Raw genomic sequence first — 19,914 nt, 5'->3', positions numbered from 1 at the left:
AATGTAGTGTCAACAGAGCACCCTTGGCGCTCCGGTGATGGCGCAGTTGTGGGTGTTTGACCAACAGACCACATGGACTTACTTTTCAGATGACGGAGTGTGCAGCTTTCAATTTGTATGGCGCGCGTGAGTTTAGGTGGTATTTTTTATTATACAGATATTATGTATTATTAGCACAAAAAAGCACAGAACATAACAAAGTGATTCATGAGATTCTTTTATTTATTTTAGAAGGATTTCTGAAATCTACAGTCATTTTGGTAGCACTTTATAATACGGCACACTACCAAGGGCGTAATTTCCCCGTGATTAAATGGAATTTCAGCGTGTTTTATTTGAAATTAGAAAGTAATTATAAATAAATATTTAAAGATAGGTATAGCAGAATAAGGGAGCAACGAGTAATTTTTTCCAGGAAACAAGGAAAAAAATATACTGTAATCTATGTAGTGCACAAGCACAAGCAGTACAGTGTAATTTCCTGGTTATTTAGCGGAAAAATAAACAACATTTCGACATCTTACATTGTAAGTACGCTGTACTTTTTAAAAAATGAATAGAATTGAATAGAACTCAACTTTATTGTCATTGCACATGGATCGGCCTCCCCAGAGCCAGATCCTCAATGTTGTCAAACAAAAGGCAGGCAACATACAAAGAAAAACTTAGGGAAGTCTTTCAAGAAGCCTAGAAAACTGCTTAAAGAAGTGTCAAGAGATTTTGCTGTGCTGGGGAATAAAGGCGGTTCTATCAAGTATCGACTTTTAATAGTACAGAACTGTACAAACTATTTTTGCCTTACTGTACTTTTTTTTGCATGTCTTTCAGTAAATTGTTGCACCCATTTTCCTAGCACAATATAAAGAAATGAAGGGATACTTCACATTTGGATTATTGCAATTCTCTTTTAATAGGGGTTGGACAGGGACAAGTTTATTTGTCTGATTTGTTGAGGCCTCGTGTCCCTATTCGTTTGCTTCGGTCAGCTGAGCAACTGTTGCTTTCAGTCCCAAAGTCACAGCTAAAGCTTAGAGGAGACCAAGCGTTCTCTGTTGCGGCTCCAATGCTTTGGAATAGCCTTCCTCTCCATATTAGAGAAGCTACATCAGTGCCAGTTTTTAAGTCCAGATTAAAAGCCTATTTTTATTCCCTGGCTTTTAAGTCTGTGGGTGACTGACATTTTTTTTTAATTAATTTTATTGCTATTTCTGGTTTTTGCTATTACTATATTTATATTGTACAACACTTTGGTCTACCAGGTGTGTTTTAAAAGTGCTATATAAATAAATGATGATGACTATTAGAGAGTACTGTAATTAAAAGGCTTAAATTATCATAAACAAATTGTATTACCCACTTGTTAAATAATTATGGTGCCTATTGTCCTCCTTAAAACGGGACATTTTATGAAACAAACGGACACCAGTTTGCTCCAATAAAACTCTTCAAAAATTTATTTACAGTACAAAAATGAAAATTTACTATGAACTTCTATGAATGGGCAAAAATAAGAATGGTGCATACAGATTCCAGTAGTGCGAGGGAACACAACAGCGTTAATAATTTTTCCTGCACTACAAGCAAAGACAAAAAAAGGAAAAGGAAATATCCTTACATCTTATACTGCAATGTTTACTCTGACAATAAAAATGCTTTTTAAACATGAATCTAGAGTTCACATTCCAATAATGTAATGTACACTGACACATATAGCATGGACATAGACAATTAGCTATGCTTTGCACTAAGTGCTGTGGTGCAAAAAAAATATAGAATATATAACTATAGATTGGTGAGATATCTTTATCTGTCACTGAGCACATCTTAATGTAATGCGAGCAATGTGAGATGTAAGATCCGTCACTTATCACATAGACATTATACAACCTGAGAAAAAGTCTTCTTTGAGACAGCTGTGGCAGGTTCAAGCAAGAGATCAGTAATTACACAATATACACCAACAAATCCTGTTCCATTACTTAAATCAGTTCCTGCATTTACCAGTTCAAACTTATTGCTCCATTCCCTGCAGAAACAGTTCTTTTTCTGTTGTTGTTTTTGATGATGATATTATCTAACCTGAATGAACTTCGGCAATCAAGTACTTTGGAACAATTTACTCATCAAGGCCCTCGTCTTCCTCTTCCTGCTTGGCGTCTACCTCGGTTGTGTCTGAGAACTCGTGAAGCAGCACGTATTCACGGCTGCTGAAGCCAAATTTTATGACATCTTTTTCTTTGAGTTCATAGTACCGCTGGGGCTCGATACGCTGGTTGTTCAGATAAGTGCCATTGCCAGAGCCAAGGTCAATAATGTAAGGCTTTACCCTCCGGCCCGTGGTGCCATCTGCCCGCGTAAACTCCACCAGTCTGTAGAAATGAAGACAGAATGGTGGACATGATCTATTTGCAAATGGGGATCACGACTAAAGAGTCATTCAACATATTGGACAACAACAATAGTAAATAGTAATCACCACAGATCGAGCATGCTTTTCAAACAAAAAGAAAACTAGAGTAAAAAAATAAATAAAAATGTGCTGATGACTGTTCTTCCTACCTGTACTGGAATACTGCATGTTGCTTGGAGCAGGATGGGTGATCAATCGGGATATCAGCAATTCTTCTCTGTCGCCCCAACAAATAGGCACTCTGTCTGTGAATGTACATGACTGGAAGAGCCTCATCATTCTTGAAAGGGTACAGTCGCCATCGGCGCTTCGGAATCCGAGCCTCAGGCGGCTCGTTGTACTTGATCACCACTCCCCGAAATGTGTTTGTGTCTTCTGTGAGTGCCCCTGAAAGTTCAAAGTTTGGCTTCTCTTTCACAGCAGGAGCAGCGCTTGCCTCATCACCCTCTTCTTCTGACCTCCCCAAGTCTCGCTCTTGGTTTTCTTCACGTCGCTGGCGATTTTCCCTGCGTCTCTCATCTTGCTGCTGTCGTTCAGCTTGTTGAGAGGCAAGAGCATTTCGCTCCCTATGCCTCTCCCCACCGCGCTCTCTCTCCCGTGGCCTATCAGATTCCCACCTACTCCGTCTGTCCTCTGGTTGCTCATTTCTTCTTCTTCTCTCGTCGCCGCTAGCTCTATGCTCATCCCGTTCCTGTGACATATATTTACAGAATACTTACACAGTTACATTTTTGAGTAGTTAATTATGTTGTACTGCATTACCCTTCAGTATGGAATAGTGGGCTCTAGTTTGTTTGACATATATTGTCATTACTGCCAGATGCCTCTGAAAAACATTAAAAATGGGACAACTGTAGACCAATGTTGGGTCTCTACACAGAAAACAGACTGCCTCAGACTGTTAGTACTATCTGACTAGCACTTGGGTTACACAAGCTTCTGTGTGGTAAATTCCAGATGAGTACTTTATACCACCTAGATCACTTTATACTCCAGTGGTGCTGCTGAATTGCAAAATGTTTCCCAATAATTTGAAACTAATCACCCGCTTTACTCTGACATCCCCGTGGTGAGGACTACGGCTTCTCCTTTTTCTCGGAGATCTGCTGCTTCTTCTGGCGGGAGAGGTTCCCCTTCTACCTGGTGAACGGTCCCTCGTCCTTGCAGGTGACCTAAATGAAGAACACAAGAGAGTATTAAGCGACCGTTCACACGACATTTCCCACCGTTGAGATGCAACTAGTGGCTGTAGCTAGCCCAAGTAAGTACTACAGCGATATACTCAAAAAAACTGACTCTGTCACGGTTGTCAAGTTGATCAATATGACACATGTGGCAAAATTAAGGTGGTATGATAACTTTAGTGCACACACCGACTCGTTCCTCCTCTCTGTGGACTGGAGTTGCCGGGGGATCTCGACCTGGAGCGGCGTGATCTCTGTGGCCTAGCAGGGCTCAGTTTCTCCTGCTTTATCTTTACTTCGGCTTCACGCTCCGGACTTTCTCTTCTCCTGTGTCGCTTCTCTTTGGCCATGCTTAAAATAATTCTCTCAAATCGACCGTTGTATAACCTAAAAAGCATACATTTTCAACCACACCACTGTATGTACAAAAAAAACAAAAGCCTCGGCATGTAACAAACTTCGCCCGTTACGCCGAGATCACGCACTTCCGCTTCCCGAGGTTCACCGAGAATTAAGCTCCGCCAGTGTCCATGTCTCACGTTGGTTCCGACATGAGATGCCGGCCAGTTTATTTCCTGTACAGCCTAAATATTTAGTGTATTGAAAAAGCTGGCACATTCTTTCATTATTTACATATTCGTTTAACACACATTACTTTTACTTGATGCAGCCAGTAAACACAAAACAAACAAAAAAGGCATAGTAAAAGTAAAAGATACACAAGGTGGTAAAAGTAAAAAACAAACAAACATCCCACTTGGCTCTTTTAAATAGATTTTTTAAAATACTGATAAAAATGCATTTATCTCAAAAGAATTTTTGAAAAAAAAAGTGTCACTAGCCTGTACTCCTGGAGCTAAGCGCTGATTCCGCTCGCACACATTAAAACGTAACGGACATTGTTGCCAAGACAACCCAAACAATGAGCGTGAACTTTATGTAACTAAACGCTAGACCAAGAAGTTTCAGGTTTTACTGTATAAGTTTATTCTATTCCTCTATTGTAAACGACAATGATTCCTCCAGCTGACACGCTGCTGAAATACGACAATCCAGTTCTGGTCAACAAAAGCACAGACAGAAAATCACCAAAGGTGAGTTTATCGAGCCAGCCGTGTTTATGGCACAAGTCTCAGGGATAGATTTGAGATTAATGTAAAAGTTATGCTATCCAAGATCCCGAGAGTCTGATTAAAGCTTAATGCAATTATACTTACATCCACTAATATATTTGCATGCATACACAGTTACAAGGTGGTTCTGTAAGGTGTATTTTATAATAGATTTACGAAAATGTATCAGTCATTTAAAAAAATCAAATCAGGGTAATAATATGTTTGTCTGATAGTTTATGAAACATCTGTCACTACAGGGACGCCCTTTGAAAGTAAGCCCTCAGCAGCCCATTGACTCTACACCTGTTCCACCACCTCCTAAACCAAAATCAGCATCTACTGAGGCTACTAAGCAGGAAAATGAGGAGCTCCTCAATTCAATCCTCCCACCCAGGTAGAGTTTTTTCTATCCATAGCGTGTTCTTCAGCAAGTTCAGAACTTTACAAATTTTCCTCTTACAGGGAGTGGATGGAGGGAAACCAACTGTGGGTGCAGAAAGTATCCAGTACACCTTGTACGAGAGCAGATGTGTTGCACCTAGAAGAACTCCTAAACACAAAACTGCAGCAAAGACAGGCCAAAGAAACAGGAATCTGCCCTGTCCGCAGGGAGCTCTATTCCCAGTGTTTTGGTAAGGAAGAAGCTGAGATGTTGCTGATTATAGAAGGTAGAATCAATACACATAAATACAATAAATCACATAAGTTTTTTTGTCATTCTTTTTCTTTTGAGATGAATTACTCAGACAGGTAACCATCAACTGCGCTGAGAGGGGTATGCTATTGTGGCTGGTCAGAGATGAGATTCAGATGACCATTGCTGCCTACCAGACCGTGTATGAAAGCAGCATAGCTTACGGCATGAGAAAGGCACTGCAGGCTAAGAAGGGCGAAGCTAATATGAAAAACAGAGTAAGGATATCAGGTTCCTTATGAGTTACAAATACAGGGTCACAATATATATTTTTAATACTAAGCAATTTATAGATGCTGGGAAACTTACTTCGCCACTCATGTAGTTCAGCTGTCATTTAGCTAGGAGTCCAGCAGAGAGCACAATTTCTCTATTTTACAGTTACTGTACAATGACAGTGGCTGCAGTGCTTTTTACAGGATTGACCCTGCATCAATAACAAACTCACACGTATGCGTTGTTATACGGGCAGATTTTGGAGCTAGAGAACGAGAAACAAGAACTGAAGAAGGCGCTGAATGAAGAGAAGGCTAAATGTGAAACAGTTGAGAAGATAGAAGCTGAAAAGCGACAGCTAGAGGAAAAGAGGCACGATGACGAGATCCAGTTCCTAAAGAGAACCAACCAACAGCTTAAGGTGACTTTTTCAATTACATATCAGAGAATAATTCTTGTAGATTGTGTTGTCTAAAGATTTCTTAACCACCCCTTTTTTCTTTTCAGGCTCAACTGGAAGAGATAATTGCACCAAAGAAGTAAAAAAACAAAAACAAACAAACACTTAGCTGGCATTTCTCTGTACAAGATTGTGTTCACTTGTAATTCATCTTATTGCTTAATGATACATTAAAGTAAAAACTTAGTGTAATTTACAAATGTTTTATTGTTCTGGCATAACAAGTACACTTCAAACAACTACTGCACATTGCTCTTGAACGTCAAGAGAGCAGTACACTTGTATATGATGAATGAAATGTCATTCAAATACAGTTCTGCACTGAGGGGACAAAGTTACAACAGTCATGAAGATAAGGCATCAAGTTGATTAAGACCACCTTAGTGTTCCACCTTCTGCCAACCTTTTTTTATCCCAATAAAAATAGCTTCAGGCTAATTTAGATACAGATTTCTTACATGTGTGTTTTATTTTATTCAACTCCAGTCTAGTGCTTCGATTTCTTGGTATTTTGACCTTCTGTGCCTGATGCTGGGATTTTTTTGTTCTTGTTCTTCACATTGTGAGTTTCATAATAACGTACGCCAACTTTCTTCGTCCTCTGAGCACGATCCATTGCTCTTCTCTGTAGAGAAAGAAAAGAGAAACAGAAGAGGAAAAAAAGTGAAATCTTCTTCTAAAAAAGACCAGAGCTTTTCATTTCCAATGTTACATCAGTAAGAAGAACATTCACCAGAGAAATCTGGCCTGTTTGACATCAGAGAGAACAAACACCGCATACCTGTTTAGACGTGAGTCTGTTCGGCTGGGCCAGGTCCTCACCCTCCTCAGCTTTCCTCTTTTTACCCCTCTGGTTTGGAGCTGAATTCAAAGAAAGATGAACAGATCTGATGTCACTGCCTGAATGTTAACTTGACGTACCCATTCAAATCTAAAGTTTGTGCAAAATATCAAGTTGATAAATATCAGTAATTGATTATTCTGTTGGAACTGCAGAAGGTTTATTGGACCTTAACCACATCTGATAAAGCCTTTCCCAAATTATTTTTACATCCAGAACCATACAAAGTCATAACAAACAAGCTGACTGACTACCTTTCTTCTGTGCTTGCTTAGTCGCTGCTGACTGTTTAGTCTTGATGTCTGTGAACACTTTGTCAGAAAGCGCCTTAGGTATCCTGTCCAAAGAAATGGAAAAAAGTAAATCATTACAAAACAAGGCAAACAGTTTATCCCTGTTGGGGTCAGCTGAAATGAACAGTAATTAAATTAGGCTCAGATTAACTATACAGCGGTTACTTGACTTTGTTCTTCAGTGTGTGCTGAAATTCAACACAAGCATTAAAGAACACAAAAGACACAAACGTTATGGCATCAAAATGATCACTGCTAGTCTGACAACTTCACATTACGTTACTGGACGAAACACAATGGTGGCAGTACACAAGACAAAGAAAATATGCGAGTGAGGTTTGGGCTTGAGCAGACTGACCGGATTGCAGAGAAGCGATTGGATTTGGCTCGGTCCAGAAACTGCTTGTACTTGGCGATTTTCACATCCAGCTCACGTATGACCTCCCGTGAACTCTTGCTGCCGTTTGTCTTTTCAGTCTGAGAGGTTGTGGGCTCAGAGATGTCAGTCACTTCATCAGCTGGTTCAACGCTTGTCGCATCTTCCTCTTTGCCTTCGTTTTCCTCTGTGCCCTCATCTTCCTCACCATCAGAGCCAGAAAAATCTGACATGTCCAGATCAGGCATGTCCATGGGAACTAAGTCTTCCTCGCTGAACTCTGGAGCCACACTGATTTTGCCAAAGTTTTGTCTGACATTAGCCAGAATCTTCTGGACCTGTTCCTTCTGTCTCTGCTGTTCTTCCTCACGTTCCTCTGAGATGGCGTCCGGATTGTCTGGTTGTTCCTTCTGCACATGCTCTACTACCTCCGACGGTCCTGCAACTGGCAGTGGCTTCTCATCCTAGCGAAAACACAGCAATAAAAACAGGTTTACACTGAGGGCACAGTTTGGTGCGCTTAAAAAGCCCTAGAGAGAAATTCAGTGTAATCTTACCTCTTGATCTCCTTCAGGTCCAGGGGGTTTCACAAAGAAGGGGATACGTCCTCTCTGCCAGTCATTCAATACCATTTTAGAGACTGTGGCGAGATCTGGCTCACCGCCCTGTACAAAAACAAGAAGAGATTGCTAAGACATCTTAAGACTTAGTGATTTAAAGCTGAAGTAGGCAGCAATAAATAAATACATTTAAAAAATATATATATATCTAGTGTTTCAGAGGCAGCTGTAGCCCTGCAGCTCTTCTGGACTCTATTTTCAGACTTAAACATTTGGCAGTGAAAGGAGAGAGTCCAAGCAGAAAGAAAGTTTGGCGGTACAATCAGTTAAGCAGAGAGTTTCCATCTGGTAAATAAGAGCTCATCGTGTCCTATGTGGAGAATGAAGTGAATGTAACTTTTTTAAATGCATACACAGCACATACATAAGACCCAAGCTCTTCAGGGGGGGAGGGCTGTTTTTGTTTCAGTCCTGCCTTCTCTAGATTTCTGCCTACGCCATATTTCAGAGAAAATGTCAAGACAGTACAGCATTTTTAGAGAGAAATAAGGCTCAAGGAGAGTCCTAAATTCAAATACATGGGAGAAATGTGCAACAATGAAGTTGGTAGGAACACAACTTTAAGGGGAAAAATGTTTGTAAAACCTGCTTTTGCAGCAAAGTCAGCAGTCATTAACTTCCCCACAAAACTACACAGAGGCATTAAAACACTTGTTTCTAGAAAAACAGCACAATAAATACCCAAGCTGAAAAATAAACCTTAACCATTACCTCTTACACATACAATGAGTTAAAATGCTCCATTGTAGCTATAAAATTATATATTTTTTATATCATCAGAACTTATAAAGCAAATGTTTGGAAAAAATATACAAAGCAGTTTGCAAGTATAGCCTCTAAATAAGAAAATGAACCTTCAAAAGTTTCCCTGTGCGAAACGCCAGTTTCTCAAGAAAGTCATCAGCACAGTTCCAAGTAGGGATGCGGTAGGTCTTCTGAATGTATTCTGGTTTGGCCCGCTCCAGTACTGCACCGATGTGCTCCTCTGGGTTCTTGATCTTTTCCACTTGAACCTTTGCAAAAAGGGGAAAGAAAAAGATGAGTACTTTAAGACGTGAACGTGCAACCTTTCAGTTACGCTGACTTTAAGGGTGAAATGCTGAACCTCGGATGCCCCACAAGGATCCCGAGGATCAGAAATAGAGCAGATAAAGACATTTTTAAAAACAGTTGGGTATTAGTATTATGAAGCCCAAACCACTTTAAAGTCTCAGTTCGTTATTCCCCGAATCCTCGAGACTGTTAAAAATACAACATTAACAGTTCGGTGAATTATACTAAGTTACCAGGACACCATTTCTCGGATCTGTGCTTAGATTTTCAGATGTTATTGTTTTTCCTAGTTTTATGGGAAGTCCAAATAAATTCACCCTTCTTATTATACTGCAGTGGCAGACATTAAAAAAACTCAAATTAATTAATAAAAAAAAAAAATCAATTGGAATAAACTTTAAAAAACAGACTTACTACTCCTTTCAAAACAATATCAGATTCACTGTCTTCTGAGGGGTAGACAACACCAGGGCAGTCAATGAGGAAGATGCGCCTCATCAAAGTGATGTACTGCCACACCTTAAACAAAAGAGAGAGAAAGATTAACGCTGTATGTGTGGTCCATGAAATTCTGTTTCACAAACGATGAGAAACACATTTCACCTTGTTGGTATCATTTGATATAAAATCTTAAAACAAGGAAAAACTGCTGAAAGAATTATAAGTGGGAAAGCAAAATGTACGTGATCTATGAAAGTGCTACGGATCATAACCTTGTTTGGCTTTCGTAATTGCTGAGTATGTGCTGAGAATAAAACACAAGGTGGGAAATAAAGCACTGCTGGCCACAGGCCTATGAGAGTCACTGGATAGGTGTGCAGAAAAACTGCTCAGTTACAGTCCAAGCTTACAATTTTGGCTCTAAAGGTAAAGCCATTTTCCCCTGACTTTCCCCTTGACCGGTCTTTGTACGCCAAGGTTTCAACCCTTCATTTGTTTCCAAAAAGGATAAACAGATGAAGAGAGAGGAAATGAAGGATAAAAAATGGTTGTTTTTACTCTTTTACTCTCCACTTAGTTTTTCAGTTATATTTTTAAAAACAGAGGGTAGACTGCTTCTGTTATTGAAGCCATCAACATTAAGCAGCAACGGGACTTTGACTAAACCCAAAATATAATCATGTGAACCTAACTACTGTATAGTTAATACGATACATTGATTTTACCTTCGTTTCTCCAGCGAGGGGTGCAACATTGCAAACCTTCTTTGACCTCAGAGTGTTGATGATCGAGCTTTTTCCAACATTTGGATATCCGATGAAACCCACACTTATTTGTTTTTTGTCTGTGTGGAGCTGCGTGAGGGAAAAATAAAGTCAGGAAGTCTTTGTCTGTCCTCTTTGAAGGGATGTAATTCCTCTGTTGTCTCTTTCAAGCTTTTCTCAAGTATGCTGCCAGGGCAGTCAGGGCAATACATAATCTAATGTTATGGTTGTAACTGTGTGGAACACAGCACAGTTTTGGGACAATGAAGCATTCTTTGTAGTTTAGCCTCTGTAGACCACCACAGTGGATAAAAAAAAAGTGCTTCATTTCAGCTTTAATTCAAGTGGTTTAACAAAAATGCACCGAGTTAAATGTTCAGGAATTACTGCCATTTTTATACACAGTTCCCCATTTTCAGAAGCTGAAAAGTAACCTCAGAAAGACAGCCTGAAGTCTAGAACTAATGGACATCACCAGATGCTGCATGTCCTTCTTTCACATGGTGTACCAGGCCTTTACTGCAGCTGTCTTCAGCTGCTGCCCTCTTTTGAAAAACAGCTTCAGTTTTGTCTTCTGTAACTCAAAAGCATGTTCATGTTGGGTTGAGATCAGGTGACTGTCTTGGCCAGTGAAGAATATTCCATTGATTTGCCTTGAGAATCTCTTGGGTTTCTTTTGCAGTATGTTTTGGATCATTATCCATTTGCGCAGTGAAGTGCAAATTCATTTTGCTACTTATATCAGCAGTCACATCATCAGTAAACACAAGTGGTCCATGTCCACTGGCAGCCATACATGTCTATGTTATGACATTGCTTCTACTATGTTTGAAATATAATGTGGGATTAATCAGCTCATGCGCTGTTTCTCTCCTTCTCTATACTTTTCTCTATCCATTACTCTGATAAAAGTTCATCTCGGTTTTCAGTGATTTGTTTTCCAGAACTGCGGAGACTCTTTCACATGTCCTCTGATATGGTCTAACCTGCCCTTTTAATGTTTGTAACCAGTGGTTTGTACCTTGTTGTAAATGATCCGAATAAGTTATCTGTTTAATTTGTCATGGAATAACAAAGGAACGGGACTCACCTAACCATGAAACTACCTTTCAGTCAATTAGCCAATTACATTTGAGCCTCTGAAAATGGGGGACTGTATATGGATGTGATTTATAAAAAGTTAATGCAATACTTTTGGTAAACCCCTTGATTTAAAGCAGACAGCCTGTCAATCTTCAGTTACAGCTTGATTGAAACTCCACTGTGGTGGTTTACTGCAGCTAAATTAATATATTGTGTCAATGTAAACTACTTAAAGACCTAAAAGCATATTTTACAGTTTAGTAAAGTGTTTAAAAATCGAAAGGAAATATGATGCAAAACAATAATAATGCACAATTGACAAACCAATGTAGCTTGTCATCAAACAGATATGTTTATTCCAATGTTTGTGATTCTAACATTAACACATTAAATACTGCTCATTAAATGCCTACAGTGTCCCAGCTAACCTAATTAAGCATCAGATATTGTGTTCACAGCTATATACACATTAAGTTGTTACAAATTACTACCAGTTGACAAATCTATTATCTTGCACAACAACATGATGATAAATGTATTTTTTAAAACTCTATATAATAAAACAACTCAAATATTTTATTTGTGAAAGTTTTTGCATTTCGAACAAAAAGCATTTCTTACCTTGCCAAACTGCCTGAGCAGCTGGATGAGAGAGCCCTTACCAAATGAGTTTGTGAGGCTGGCGTGGAAAGCCAAAGTGGGATATTCTTGAGACAGAACAGCCACCCAACGTTTCTGGTTTAACAATGAGCAGAGACCAAGTTTAATACTAAGAAAAGCAACTACAACCAGTCATACAGGAAACCAGGGGGGTGTGCTGTAAATATCTTACCGTGACCCAGGTGGGCACAAGGTCACACTTGTTTAGAACAAAGATCAGATGTTTCCAGGATTTCTCTTTCTTTAGATACGTTTCAATGCTCTTAGACCGTGTTCCCATAGGATCTCGGGCATCCAGCACTTGGATGATGACATCAGATGAGTCAATCACCTGTAAAAATAAAAGAGGACTCGAGAATGACCACACAACACTTTACTGCACTAACATACTACACAAGGTGGAGACGATACCTTGTAAAGTTCTCCCCAGATTCTCTTGGACTGACCCTTTTTGAAAATCTCCTCACGTGCTTCCGCCCTTTAGTGAATAAAAAAGTAGCAGGGATTTAACGACACTTTAAATGCATTTAAAAATGCATTTAAAAACAAAAAAAACAAAGAAAGAAGAAACAAAAAGAAAATTCTTACCGGACCCCTGTGTCCTCGGTAACCAGGTCTTTGTCATTTTCTGCATTATAACTTAGGGCTGAGGCCTCAGCTTGCTCTACAAGGTCCTTGACATCGCCCACAACAAGACTGGGCCTCTTCCTTTGAGCCTTAGGTCCAAAAGTGTTCTCAAAACCCTCCGTGTCTAGAATGTGAACCTTAGAGTTCTGCAATTATAGAAAGATAGAACATTTTGTGATAAAAAAAAAAAAAGTTTTTATATTAACAGTGAATAGCTCTGCCAGCAATATACTTACAGCAGGACCTTATATCATTTATTTACAAAATCAGATAGAATTATGACTGTGGTTTTATTAAGTTTGGACTTTGTTCTTTCCAGCATGAACAACACACTTAAAGGATCCAGATGTTGAAGCTGGACTGCAAAATCCATTTAAATTTAACATTATCATGCTGTATTTAAGCAGAGAGGAAACATAAAGCTCTTTTTTTTCCAATGTTAAAACACAGTTTGTGATACAGTCACAAACAGCTCTCCAACAGTTTCAGTCAGAAACACACAATAAATTAATATATTAAACAGAACACCCAAATATGCGACAAAGCCAGTGAAACAGCAAAGACTATGCCAGTGCTGATTAAGTGTTCCAGCGATCTTAAAACACACGCCATACCTCTATTGCAAAACTGCCACGAGGGGTGGAGGAGCAGGTTAGTCAGAAACAACACTGTTTACAGCCTCAGGTCACCTCAACTATCTGCCAAGAGGTCCTACAAAGCACTCTGGTTGTTTGAAAACACATTTTTCTGACTGAACCACTGGCTCTTGCTTAATTTGTCTGCCTTTTGGAGCAATATCATTCCACTGGTCATTCAGTGATCATACATTAAGATTACAGAGCACTTTCATACTTTACTAGCACTTCTGTGCCATTTAGTTACATAATTGTAATATTAATAAAAATAATAAAAGGTCATCTTCTGGTAACCCGGTGATGAATTAAGAGATTATTTTGAACTCTTTCACACTCTAAGAAATGCCTCAACTTCATGAGGGACTATAGCACATGGCACAAGAACAAGAACTGGATTTTATTTAGAACTGTGTTGGTTATGTTGAAGGGAAAAAAAATCCAAGTCTGGATGAAGGCAGCTCTCTCATGCCTAGCGTAAGCCAGTACATTCAGGTTCACAGTAGGGCAGAGGAAAAATTGTATGAGGATTAAAGTGAGTCCTCTTATTCGTCTCACCTCATGAAGCCTCAAGAAAGAGTTTACTCACACAGACGAAAATAGCTATGATCTTTATCTGCATTACTTACTTTAGTCATTATTAAACGCATTCCACTTACTGGTTATTTCCTACTCAAATTTTAAACATGCCACTTGTTAACCCCTTTAAAAGAATCACTCTCTTAATCCCACTGTCGTAAGCAAGTTTAGACCCATGTGCAAAGAGCTATTTATATTTAAGCTTACAGAACACTTTAAATCACATACTTTATTTATTAATAACATAATCTTTGATTTTATTTTTATTTATTTATTTCTTCTTGGGGGGGGGGGGGGGGGGGGGGGGGGGGTGTTAAATCCCGTTTTTACTATGCATCACTACGACTGCCCCAGCAGTCAGCTACTGTATCAGAAGATACACCAGACCACAACATCTTATAAAGTAACGTGAAGAAGTGTGTTTGCTAGAGCAGTTTCGGTTGATTTCCCCCCCCCCACATGTAGCCCTTTACCTTTGATGTCTGCCTGCTTCGCTGAAATAAAAATAGGATACCCCAAAATACCCTGCAGCTGATTTACTTCAAATCCATGGAAACTTATCCTTTTAGCCTCAGCACGAACCACATTATTAGTTTCTCTTTTATTGAGGGTGCGTTGCTTATTAATGTTTGAAATAATGCAATGTCTAAGTTATTTTTAGACTCCTTACATTCTCAGCTGACCAAACAGCCTTACTTGCAAAGACAGCTATCTAATATTAAGTTATTCCTTTCTTCTGCGGCCTTGTTCTTTAAACATTAATTTTGTCACAGGCTCTGTGCCGACTTTCAGGTACACTCCATCCACACGGAAATAGAAAGCAGTGTCAGATGAAGTACACTCCCTGGCATCTGCAGTTTCAGAATCAGAAGACTTTATTCACCCCCAAGAGGCAATTAAGAAGTTGCCTGTAAAACTCTGAGAAAGCAAGCTTAATAAATGCTGCCATTATACTGTTATCAATGCAATGCACTTTATTTTGCCAGGCTATTAACACATACTTGGAAAAGTGATATATTACATCCATCCTTGCTGACCTTTATTAAAATTCTGAGGTAGCCGATAAAGACTCGCCTCCACACCACAGCTGGAACCACCTAACTCCCCATGTGCTACTGTTAGAGATCCTGGAAGGCTTACTTGTGTTTTCTTACTGCAGTAGTTGGCCTTTGTTGTCTGGGTCCCTACGCCCAGTAATGCCATGGTTAGACATCTCAGGCAAGCAAACTGTGTGTCCTCTTTTAAATCTCTTGTTTTTGTTTTTTACCCTTGTTGGCACAATTTGTTGTTTTGCTATTATTTTGTTATCATGTTTAGATCCCAAGGTTTGCATTTTAATTATACAGTTAGGTCTATACCTGACAGCGTTTCACATCCAGTTATTATTATTTATTTTTTCTGAGCCTCTGAAAATGGAAGACTATGGATAAAAATACATGTAATTCCTAAACAACAAATTCAATATTTTTTGTTAAACTCCTTGAATTAAGATGTCACCTCTGCAATTCAAACACATCTCAACTGCTTCATTTTAATTTCAGTGTGTTGGTGGTGACTGTTCATAACAATACATACATATATAATAAAAATCTTACAAGAATAAGCTTTAAAGCCTTTATACTCACATGGGCTTTGACTCTATCGTGCAAAAGGGACATAGGCAATTTGCTTTGTCTCATCACCACACGATATGGATCCTTCTTTACTGCCTCCATCTCCTCCTGGAATTTCTGGAGGGATGACTGCTTGATCACACGGGTATTTGCTTAAATACAGAGTATAGAAATATGGGATAGTCATATAATAAGAATAAAAATGATATGGTATTATTGTAGTGAACATTTTATTTTTACAAATTCAACTGACAATATTTCAAACAAGAGCAACATATGAGCAAATGGTATTACCTCCAATTTAATTAATTTACAGTATACACTATAACATACACAACAGTAAAGACATTTCTCACCAAACCATTTGATGTTAGGTTCAACTCTGGCAACAGTTCCCGGAGCTACTGTGGACTGGTACTGTAAAGGTTTGACGACTTTTCCACGGCTATCACTGTGGACAAAAGATCTCTTTAATTCTTGACACATCACTTACCTTACATTGTAACAGTAAACTATATCAATAAAAAAGAAAAGAAAAATATTTGCTTACCATCTTTGTTTTTGTCTGTACATATTCAGGCGCTTGATAGTGGCTCGGTCCCTCATGTTGTTTCCACCAGCACCTTTGGCTCGATCTGTCGAATAAATTTATGTTTACTTTAACGGCTCATTAACGAAACCCACATGTTATTACAATGCACTTACTTGTTAGTCAATTTATTGCAAGGGAAATACCATATTTATAATCAACTAAGGCCTCTGATTTTTTTTTAAGGACCGTGCAACAACATTCATGTTTTATTACCTTAAACAGTTTTAAATGTGCTGAACAAATGACTGGGTTTCAGTGTAAGGTGCCGGTATAGTGCTGTTAACAGCTTATACAAACACGTAACTTTATAATTCCTATCAAGATATACTGCATTGCTAGTTATGACTACTAACCAGACACACCGTACACGTTCATTTTTAAAGGAGCATCATTTTCCACCCCAAGATTGCAGCTCAGATTTTACCGTAAATATGTTTAACTTTCATAAAACAGGTGTTTGACACGACAAAACTTAAAAGGCTATATCTTCCTACAGTACGCAACAGTGTAAGTTAAGTTTTAGATTCATCACACCGCTGTGAAGTCTTATTTTGATACGCAACGCTATTATTATCTAAAATAACGCAAATATGACTTTCTCTGACAATGACTAGCAACAATTAGCATTAGCTGTAAACAAGCAGTTTGGCTAATGGGAGAGTTAGCTCACCGGGGTTGCTGCTGGATGTTGAGGGGTTTATTGAGCTTTTCCCCTTGTACCGTGTCTTCACCATGTTGCCCTCTTACTCGGTAAAGCCTTCCACAGAAAAAAAAATACGAAGGTGTCTGAACGGCGATGTTTTGTTGCCGTTATTCCCCTCAGCTCGAAAATGTACACCCTACACGTGTTCTTAGGGTGAACAGGAAGGACATCATCAATAGAGCGACGGAGGTGAGAACCAATCAGAAAGCTCCTGCGTGCGTACTTAGGCTGTGTCCCAATTCAGGGTCTGCACGCTTGAAGTACGCGCACTACGCGTACTACGTACGGTGCGTACTATAAGTACGAGAAGTGCGGAAGTGAGAGTCTTGTGAAATGGGACGGTCTGGCCTTCGTCGCGCTGTTCAGGTTGCCTAGCAACCATGATACTAACCGCGAGAAACGCGAGATAGTATGACATAAATGAAGGAGAAAAATGTTTTGTTGGTCATTTGGTCATTCATTTTTGTCATGACATAACTTTGATTAGTTGAGTATCTGAGGCTGAGACTACGGGACTGTAAAACATGATTGTTGGGCTTCATTTCTGTACTGAACAGTCAGTTCAAGAGTAGTTAGTAAATAACAATTAGCTCTTGTTGTTCATGAGACTAAAGTCATCTCACTGTGGTAATGTAAATATAATATGGCCAATATTATAGTATTGTCAGATACATATATATATATTTTATATATATATAAAACAAATTTCCCACGTGTGGGACTAATAAAGGTTATCTTATCTTATATATATATATATATATATATATATATATATATATATATATATATATATATATATATATATATATATAAGCTAGGCGAGTGGCTCCAGCAGATCCCGGGAATAACATCGGAGATCTCTGTCCAGAAGAGCGCAGTCCTGGGAACAGCTAAGATACTGCGCAGGACCCTCAAGCTCCCAGGCCTCTGGTAGAGGACCCGAGCTTGAAGGATAAACCGCCCGCAGGGGCGTGCTGGGTGTTTTATATATATATATATATATATATGTGTGTGTGTGTGTGTGTAGAGGCTGAAAGTACAAACATCACTAATGTCACATAACTTTGCCGACATGTGGCCAACAGCAATGTTTTAATGTTCTTCATTATTAAACATTCGCACATAAATAAGTGACGTCATATTGAGTACTTACAGTTCACTCTTCGGCCGCTCCCTTCTGCCGTATTTTGCGGCAAAATTATCCACACCCACCGCCGCGCTGTGAATTGTGGGATATATGGGACCACGAAGCGTGCACGGACCACGCTTGATATTTGGGGAAATCGACGGCGCATTTGGAGTATGCATTTGAAGTACACTTCGAATTGGGACAGCCGTCGTCGCGTGGCGGTGACGTAATCACACTTAAAATGCGTACTTGAAGCGTGCAGACCCTGAATTGGGACACAGCCATTGGCTGTAAGTAAAGCCTGGAGGGAAATTATGGTTCTGCGGTGGTAACGCGTTGTCAGTCCGTGGACAGCTACTAACTGTCTACCTGCAGAGGGCGTCTGTTGAAGTACAGGGTGGGCCATTTATATGGATACAGCGTAATAACATGGGGATGGTTGGTGATATTAAAGTCCTGTTTGTGGCACATTAGTATATGTGAGGGGGCAAACTCCTCAAGATGGGTGGTGACCATGGTGGCCATTTAGAAGTCGGCCATCTTGGATACAACTTTTGTTTTTTCAATAGGAAGAGGGCCATGTGACACATCAAACTTATTGGTAATGTCACAAGAAAAACAATGGTGTGCTTGGTTTCAACGTAACTTTATTCTTTCATGAGTTATTTACAAGTTTCTCTTTGTTCACAGCCATTGACATGTCGAAGAGGTTAACACGTGAGGAGCGGATCGAAATTGTGTTGATATCTGGTGAACGCAGTAACCGGGTCATTGCAGCAGATTTCAATGCAAGACACCCTACGAGACCACCCATCTCCAATGCTACAGTTAGCAAACTGCTTGCTAAGTTTCGTGAAACTGGTTCAGTGTTGGATTTGCCAAAATGTGGACGCAAGAAAACTGTCACTAATGAAGAAACATCAGTGGCTGTCCTAGCTTCATTCAGCAAGAGCCCACAGCGTAGCACTCGCCTCATGTCACTGGAGAGTGGCATTAAGTCGAACATGCCTTCAGCGGATATTAGCTACTCACAAATGGCACCCATACAAACTCCAGCTACTGCAGCATCTCAACGAGGATGACCCAGATCGGCACACAGAATTTGCAGAATGGGCAAAACAAAAACTGGAACAGGACCCTCAGTTCACGCAGAAGATTTTGTTCAGTGATGAGGCAAACTTTTATGTGAATGGTGAAGTTAACAAACAAAACCACCGCTATTGGTCTGACACTAACCCACATTGGATGGATCCCTCCAAGACTGTTGGAACAACAAAAGTGATGGTTTGGTGTGGTATATGGGGTACAACCATAGTGGGTCCATTCTTCATCAATGGAAACCTCAAGGCCACTGGATATTTGAAATTGCTATATGATGATGTGTTTCCCTCTTTATGCACTGAAGCTGGCACGTTCCCTGAGTTTTTCCAGCAAGATGGTGCGCCACCACATTATGGGTGCCAGGTCCGAGCATTCCTAGATGAACAGTTTCCTGGAAAGTGGATTGGTCATCGTGGGCCAGTTGAATGGCCCCCAAGGTCTCCCGATCTGACCCCCTTAGACTTTTATCTTTGGGGTCATCTGAAGGCAATTGTCTATGGTGTGAAGATACGAGATGTGCAGCACCTGAAACTACGGATACTGGATGCCTGTGCTGGCATTTCTCCTGCGGTGTTGCGATTAGTGTGTGAAGAGTGGGAGAAGAGGGTTGCATTGACAATCCAACACAATGGGCAGCACATTGAACACATTTTATAAGTGGTGAGAAACTTGTAAATAACTCATGAAAGAATAAAGTTACGTTGAAACTAGAGCTGGGCGATAGAACG

General features: G+C 39.7%; 3 protein-coding genes across 5 annotated transcripts; 1 reads left to right on the top strand and 2 right to left on the bottom strand.

Annotated features, from left to right (window-relative positions):
• Positions 1-1,426: 1,426 nt before the first annotated feature.
• Positions 1,427-4,483, bottom strand: snip1 (Smad nuclear interacting protein). Of its 3 annotated transcripts, none has more exons than XM_086311139.1 (5): positions 4,437-4,483; positions 3,784-3,981; positions 3,456-3,582; positions 2,560-3,101; positions 1,427-2,369 (listed from the first exon to the last, which is right to left on the bottom strand). In XM_086311139.1, the coding sequence occupies exons 2-5, from the start codon at positions 3,942-3,944 to the stop codon at positions 2,117-2,119; spliced, it is 1,083 nt and encodes a 360-aa protein (XP_086167265.1). In that variant the 5' UTR covers positions 3,945-3,981; positions 4,437-4,483; the 3' UTR covers positions 1,427-2,116. The 3 variants fall into 3 exon arrangements, with proteins under 3 accessions (XP_086167265.1, XP_086167266.1, XP_086167264.1); XM_086311140.1 differs by lacking the exon at positions 4,437-4,483 and adding an exon at positions 4,080-4,429; XM_086311138.1 differs by lacking the exon at positions 4,437-4,483 and having other exon boundaries at positions 3,784-4,429.
• Positions 4,475-6,529, top strand: dnali1 (dynein, axonemal, light intermediate chain 1). Its single transcript, XM_086311141.1, has 6 exons — positions 4,475-4,688; positions 4,967-5,103; positions 5,172-5,341; positions 5,443-5,621; positions 5,876-6,040; positions 6,127-6,529. The coding sequence occupies exons 1-6, from the start codon at positions 4,608-4,610 to the stop codon at positions 6,160-6,162; spliced, it is 768 nt and encodes a 255-aa protein (XP_086167267.1). The 5' UTR covers positions 4,475-4,607; the 3' UTR covers positions 6,163-6,529.
• On the bottom strand, positions 6,267-17,154 carry gnl2 (G protein nucleolar 2). Its single transcript, XM_086311136.1, has 16 exons — positions 16,924-17,154; positions 16,212-16,296; positions 16,018-16,112; positions 15,674-15,813; positions 12,799-12,983; positions 12,622-12,688; positions 12,383-12,541; positions 12,172-12,285; positions 10,429-10,557; positions 9,677-9,781; positions 9,064-9,222; positions 8,147-8,254; positions 7,572-8,053; positions 7,175-7,257; positions 6,861-6,940; positions 6,267-6,704 (listed from the first exon to the last, which is right to left on the bottom strand). The coding sequence occupies exons 1-16, from the start codon at positions 16,985-16,987 to the stop codon at positions 6,567-6,569; spliced, it is 2,193 nt and encodes a 730-aa protein (XP_086167262.1). The 5' UTR covers positions 16,988-17,154; the 3' UTR covers positions 6,267-6,566.
• Positions 17,155-19,914: the final 2,760 nt, after the last annotated feature.

Source organism: Aulonocara sp. 'chitande type north' Nkhata Bay, linkage group LG11, assembly GCF_057382095.1.
Source record: "Aulonocara sp. 'chitande type north' Nkhata Bay isolate Kocher_YH1m ecotype deep benthic linkage group LG11, A_spYH_male_GT1.1, whole genome shotgun sequence".
Taxonomy (NCBI): Eukaryota; Metazoa; Chordata; class Actinopteri; order Cichliformes; family Cichlidae; genus Aulonocara; species Aulonocara sp. 'chitande type north' Nkhata Bay.
This window is presented reverse-complemented; position numbering and strand designations above follow the sequence as displayed.

Excerpts from the sequence above, each read along its gene's own strand:
- snip1 (XM_086311138.1), bottom strand. The coding sequence starts at position 3,992 with ATGCTTTTTAGGTTATACAACGGTCGATTTGAGAGAATTATTTTAAGC. Across the intron at positions 3,583-3,783 it reads CAGAGAGGAGGAACGAGTCG|GTCACCTGCAAGGACGAGGG; the intron begins GTGTGTGCACTA and ends TTCTTCATTTAG. Across the intron at positions 2,370-2,559 it reads CATGCAGTATTCCAGTACAG|ACTGGTGGAGTTTACGCGGG; the intron begins GTAGGAAGAACA and ends TCATTTCTACAG.
- gnl2 (XM_086311136.1), bottom strand. The coding sequence starts at position 16,987 with ATGGTGAAGACACGGTACAAGGGGAAAAGCTCAATAAACCCCTCAACA. Across the intron at positions 16,297-16,923 it reads AACATCCAGCAGCAACCCCG|ATCGAGCCAAAGGTGCTGGT; the intron begins GTGAGCTAACTC and ends TTTATTCGACAG. Across the intron at positions 12,689-12,798 it reads ACCGAGGACACAGGGGTCCG|GGCGGAAGCACGTGAGGAGA; the intron begins GTAAGAATTTTC and ends TATTCACTAAAG.
- dnali1 (XM_086311141.1), top strand. The coding sequence starts at position 4,608 with ATGATTCCTCCAGCTGACACGCTGCTGAAATACGACAATCCAGTTCTG. Across the intron at positions 5,342-5,442 it reads GCTCTATTCCCAGTGTTTTG|ATGAATTACTCAGACAGGTA; the intron begins GTAAGGAAGAAG and ends TTTTCTTTTGAG. Across the intron at positions 5,622-5,875 it reads AAGCTAATATGAAAAACAGA|ATTTTGGAGCTAGAGAACGA; the intron begins GTAAGGATATCA and ends TTATACGGGCAG.